We start from the raw sequence: 6,271 nt of genomic DNA, 5'->3' as shown, positions 1-6,271 counted from the left end.
ATTTCCCAAAATGTCAGACTTTTCCTTTAAGTGCTGATGAGCTTGATATATTAGAGCTTTCAGGAAAATTCCAGTGTAATCATGACTTAAATGTTGACATGTATGCTATTACCAAGTCTAAAACTTGTAATTACAATAATATGCCATAAATCCCTGTTACAGATCCTTCTGCTGTACTAACCCGAAAAAAAGAGCAATTAAGGGACAAACTTTATCAATCAGCTATGTATATTATAAATTCCTCAGTTTTTTACAAAGTGTCCACTATTGAAACTGACATGTATTAGATTGATATAAAATGTATTCATTAACATTGTAAGCACTCAACCTTGAATCTCGGTTCAACATGCAGGCATGTAGCTCACAGGAGTGTATCTGTGTGTGTGTTTGGGTGTGTGTGCAAGTTCACGTGCTGTTTTCTGTGTATGTAATCTGTGATCAAATGTCCTGACCTCTTTCCTCTGGGCTGCTAGGTGTGAGATAATCCAGATAAACACACAGACACATGCACACACACACACACACACACACCCTAGACAATGGTTTTATGTTTCCGAGCTGTTGTTTATCCTCTTTAAACTGTTTGCTGGATATTGGTGTTATTTATGCTCTAATAAAAGCTCCAGGTTCACTCTTCTCTCACACCACCTGTGAAACTAATTCTGAAAACTGATTTTGTAGTTGCAATCATTAAAATAGTTGATATATCAAAAAATAATATGCAGTTCTTTGGAGCGTTCTCTTCACTCATGCGCCTGCTAGTTTAATATTGTCAATGCCTGAAACCCTTTACAATCCAATTTTGCTACATATTCTCTCCTTCTTTAGTTGATGAGAGAAAGTTGTTGAAAAGTTTTGTCACTTCAGAACTGATGAAAACTTTTTGCAATGTCATTTCTAAATTATTTTCAGTGTGAAAAATAAATGTAATATGTTTTCATCAGTTCCTGGAGAGGGAAGTGTTGATTTTTTTAAAACCTAAAATAGTAAAAACTGCACAGTTTGAGTGAAATGAGGCTCTAGTGAAATTGAGGTCATAGAGAATCTGTGGTGCAGAAATGATGTTAATCTGTAATTGAGAACATCTGTCATAGTATTTTAGATGATCAGATTCCGATCCTTATCTGAACCAAACAATCTGTCAGAGGATGGATAAAATAGACATTGTATTCATATACCCTCAAAATGTGACCCCTTTTTTCCCTGTTCAACACTGTCTAAACAATTTTTCCCGGACACATCAAAGAAAATTAACAATTTCAGACAAACTCAAAAATAACATGTTTGTCTGTGGCTGGGAATCCACCCTGTGGAAAGACCGAGGAGGGGTTAAACTACAATTCACAAATCAATTTCAACGCAATAATGTGATACTTTTCATTGATCAGCAGAGAAGAATTCTTTTCTTGTTTCAGAAGTGCATTGCCATTTTTACCAGTAGGAGGTCTAAGTGTCTTTCTTAAGGACCTTTCAGCAGGACCTCAGCCCATAACCTTCTGTTGAAGGACAGAGACCCACCCTGATTCCTCCATATCCAAATCACTCGCACACTTCAAACACCCAAGATCTAATGTGGCTAATCTCAATTACAGTGAAGTTGTTCTTTGATACCAAGATGTGTGTACTCTAAGCATATAGTAAGTGAGTTGATCAGTAAGTGTACTGAGGGAGGTCATGCCATGAAAAATAAATGTATAAACCTGTTCGTCCTGCACAGTGATCTATGTGGGACCTTTTTTATGATGAGCTGTTGCTTTTCAATAATTTCAGTGTAATAAAACTCATTGTGTGCTTACACAAGGATGTCCAAATTCACATTTTGCTTATTTTCAGTGTCTTTCCATGGTCTCTTAGATGTGACAACATAACAACATTTTTCAGCAAATGACTTTAAATTTTCAGACACTTCCCTCCTAACCAATACTGCACCTACCCCTGCCTTACACATTGGACTTAGAATAACATAAACACATATTTCATTGGTATTGGATTCATTACAGTATCATTGGATCAGTTTATACCCATCATTATTTTGTATTTCTACAATCTGTTCCAACTTTCTCTTTATATTCTGAAAAAGGCTTTTTTCCCGCCTGTGGCTCCTATTTCACCTCCAGCTGCCTGAGGAAATGGAATTTCTCTTTGAATTCATCTCCTGAGGGCTCTTCCATTTTTTCCTCTTTATGTATTAAAACAAAATGTATAAAGTACAGTACACATTATGTCCATTATGCTCAGAACATGTCTCAGAGGATAGATGGAGATAACAGTGGCGGCTTACAGTCAGTAAATTGTTGGGAGGCTGGAGGGTTTTAGAGATTTATTCAGGCTTTATTGAGGCGATGGCAGTGTCCCTCATGTCTGTGACCAACAGAAGTAGGCTACGGTCATGAGACTGGTACAGTGAATGAAAATATCTTAAGGTTTGCTGTGTGTATCCAATCATGGTTCACACTCACAGGGTGGATCATCAAGCAAGAGAAGACTCAGGATACACTACAATGAGAGAGGATGCTTGTACGCTTGTGTAGGATTTTAGTAGGGAGAAGATACAGCAGAGTTTTACCGCTGGGTGAGCAGTGGGGCATCCAGCTAGCCCAGCTAGAGTTCTTAAGGCTAGCCGCCATCTGAGTGCCAGCCATGACCTCTTTTCTCCCTGCGTACAACTACAAAGCCAACCAGGTCATGCGGGAGGATGAGGTGATTTACGCACACACATAAATGTGGCTCAGCACAATGGACAGAGACACAGTTTGGAAAAATAGTTAGAATGTGGCACAAATAAAGCTGGAAACACACAAGAGTTCACAATACTCTCTTTTTTAATGGTCAGGAGTTTAAAACCCTCAGGAGAAAAAAACAAATAAACAAAAAAAGCAGGGACAGGTGTAAGATACTGCACAGGTTAGGGCCTCCTTTAATCCTCCGCTCATTCATGCACACACACAAGCACACAAACAGAATGTGGAGGCCGATTGATTGGATCACTTTCACCGAGCATGCAGATTATACTGTCAGGTCATCAGGAGTGTAGAGTCAGGTCATAGCAGTGCTGTCTCTTAGGGAGGGAAACAGAATGGTAGAGAGAGACAGACAGACGGACAGATAACTGGAAGACGATTTGACAGGAAAAGCAGACAGACAAAATATAAGTGAGACCAGACACTTAATACACTGAGAAACATTTACTATGGCAGGACAATTGCACACAATCACAAGCACACTATTCAAAAATTGCATTCCCCATGAGTAAATGAATATACACTGAGACACTATAACAGAGACACACACACACACACACACACACACACACACACACACACACACACACACACACACACACTCACACACACACAGGAGATGCAGTTGCAGACTCTCATCACAGCTGAGGAGCTGCCTATTCATCTGCACATAAGAGGACAAAGCGAGCGGACCGCATTCAGGAAATTGCAGCCGTGCAATTTACAACAGTTAAGCAGTGGTGGAGGACACAGTCATATACACACTCCTGCACTTTCATCAGAACTGTCACTCTCACACATTCACACACACATACACACACACACACACACACACATAAACGCGCGCACACACACACACACACACACAAACACACACACACACTGGTGCTGGTTGTTTCCCTGCCTGGGTCTTTGAACAGTTCAATGAGGGCTCTTTTCACCAAAGTGAATAGCCCCTCTGATTCGCCTCCACGCTTTGTGTGTGTGTGTGTGTGTGTGTGCGAGCGTGCGTGCGAGTCAGTGCACGCGCGTGTGTGAGAGAGCCAGACTTGTGTGCGCATACCATGCGTTTGTGTGTGTGTCCTCTTCATCTTTTGTGTGGGCCCAGCTGAGGGGTGAGAGCTGTTTTGCATGTGGCTCGGCCTCACAAACGAGCTGTTCAGCCCAAGTTTGAAGTCTGAGGGAAGCTTTTCAACAAGCTGATCCTTCATTGCTCTTTAATTTGGACCTGAGACAAGCTTACCTCAACCTGGGGACACAAATTCATCTGTACAAGTGTCTTCTCACTGTGATTATTTCTGGCTGGATTTGATTCCTTGTGCAGAACACTGTCTGCGATGCTTCTCCTGGATTCATCAGATTGCAGTTTATATATTTCCAAGATAAAATGTTTTCAATTATGCATACCATTTACTGAAGGCTTTTATCTGAAGAGCCTTATAGGACCATGAAAGCATACTTTTAGTATGTACTCCTTACGCTAGAATTTACCCACTGAGCCAGAAAAGACCACTTACAAATAAAAGGTTTTTTGGTTTGTCTGTCTGTTTGTTTGTATTTTTATGTTCAGACCTTTTACTTACTCTGTCCACTGTCAAAATATTTTCTAGTCTCATAGTAGAACTAGGTCTCCCTCTAGTGAGAGATATTTGTAACAGGCCACTAAAGGAAATGTCCAAGAATCATATTCATGTACAGATCCAATAACAAGAGGCACTGGGTTCTTATGACTATAATAATTTTAATAGAATAGATATTTATTTCTCCTTTCTTTTCCCTGACATCACCAATGTTTTGTCATCCTCCCCTTCCCATTTACTTATCTATTTCACCAATCTATTTCTTTCTATCTTTCTCTCCATCCTATGTCCTAATCCAGGTGATCATTTACCAGGGCGGCCAGGTGTTCAGCCTCGCCAACCACCTCAATGGTCGTGTGGGCTTCGTGGCCACCATGCCAAGTACAAGTGCCTCCATCTTCATCAACAACACCCAGCTGTCCGACACTGGGACCTACCAGTGCCTGGTCAACAACCTCCCAGACAGAGGGGGGCGCAACATCGGCGTCATCGGACTTACTGTGTTGGGTAACCTCACACCTCCACAGATAATTAAATTTAAACACAGTCATCAATGTGACAAATTGTAGGAGGCTGAATGTTTATTTTTCAGCTTGAAAGTAACCAGAAGAATCTTTTAAAGACAGAAATTTAAGCAGCATGCAAGCACGGTTGGAAATATGAGGCTCTCAGCTTTCAGCTTTTTTTAATATATAATTTCCTCTGCAATTAGGAAAACATTACATTTGCTTTGTAAAGTGGTTAACATGACACCACCCACTCTCTTCATCTGCCAGTACCCCCCTCGGTGCCAGCGTGTCGAATCCAGGGCACTCTGGATGTCGGCAGTGACATCATGCTGTTCTGCAGCTCAGAGGAAGGTATTCCCACGCCGTCCTACTCCTGGGAGAAACTGGACGCACTGCCCAAGCTGCCGCATAACGCCATGCAAGGTATTACAAACAAGCTGGCCGTCGGAGTTCCCTTTTGCCCCACCTTCGCTGGTAAATCTCACACATTTAGCGCAGCTCAGACTCAGCAACAATCCCACCATCACTGCCACCTGTCATGTGCCAGGCCCGAACAACTGCCCGCCCGAAGGTTCCTCCCCTCTGATCCTGCTGAGGGGTGATGATAGATGGATGGAGTGATTGAAACCATGTGAATTTGTGAACGAGTGTGTGTCTGTGTGTCAGGAGTGTGTTTGTGTTTGAGCAAAGTGCTGGTTTTGTGCAGTTTCTCATGCTGAATACTAACTCTGACACAGTTGTGTCAAATAGACACAACTGTAGCCACACTGCTTCTACTTTAGTGACCTAACATCCATCCAGGATTATTAGAGTTGCAGTTGGTTTTCAGCATCAGAGATCAAGTGTAGTGGACTCTCCTTTTTTTATTTTCCAGCTGTGTTCATTGAAATAATCTTCATCACTGTCACTTGATTTGTTTGTACACTCCTGGTCAATAGCAGGCTAATATGCAAAGAGATCACATCAACTGCAGATAGCAGCATCCCACAACAATAAAATTCATGTTTTTACAGCTACAGAGACAAATATTGTAGACAGTGGAAGAGGATTGTACATTCGAAGAAGCTGAATCATAACTGCAAATACAGTCACAGGGGTTCTTGAATGCAGGTCTCTATCAGCATTTGTGATGTACTAGTTAACATGTCTGGTAATCAGCTCTTCAACATGTTAACATCTCACAGAGCTTCAAAGAGGAAAATTGTAGCTCACCACAATTGCAGTTGAAATAGTTTTAAAAATTTTTTAAAAAAGTCACAAAATGAAAAAGGTTTGTTAGATGACATAGCATTTAGATGAAAAACATGTAACGTATCACATGAATCACCTCTGCAGTTACTTACTTTCTAGTTAAATTACATTAATGTTTACATTATTTGTAGTGTGCGTAGTGCCGTATTTGGGTTTGTTTGCTGCTGTTTGCATTTGATTCAAATTGAAA

General features: G+C 41.0%; 1 protein-coding gene across 1 annotated transcript in view; it reads left to right on the top strand.

Annotated features, from left to right (window-relative positions):
* Positions 1–6,271, top strand: part of igsf11 (immunoglobulin superfamily member 11) — a 92,537-nt gene that overhangs the window by 79,479 nt on the left and 6,787 nt on the right. Inside the window, exons 4-5 of the mRNA XM_056375001.1 lie at positions 4,621–4,828; positions 5,098–5,253. Of these exons, the coding sequence (XP_056230976.1) occupies positions 4,621–4,828; positions 5,098–5,253 (364 nt within the window). The remainder of the gene's footprint in view (positions 1–4,620; positions 4,829–5,097; positions 5,254–6,271) is intronic.

This window comes from Seriola aureovittata, chromosome 4 (genome assembly GCF_021018895.1).
Source record: "Seriola aureovittata isolate HTS-2021-v1 ecotype China chromosome 4, ASM2101889v1, whole genome shotgun sequence".
In the NCBI taxonomy this organism is placed as follows: domain Eukaryota; kingdom Metazoa; phylum Chordata; class Actinopteri; order Carangiformes; family Carangidae; genus Seriola; species Seriola aureovittata.
The sequence above is the reverse complement of the archived record's forward strand: the minus strand, read 5'-3'. Positions and strand labels throughout refer to the sequence as shown.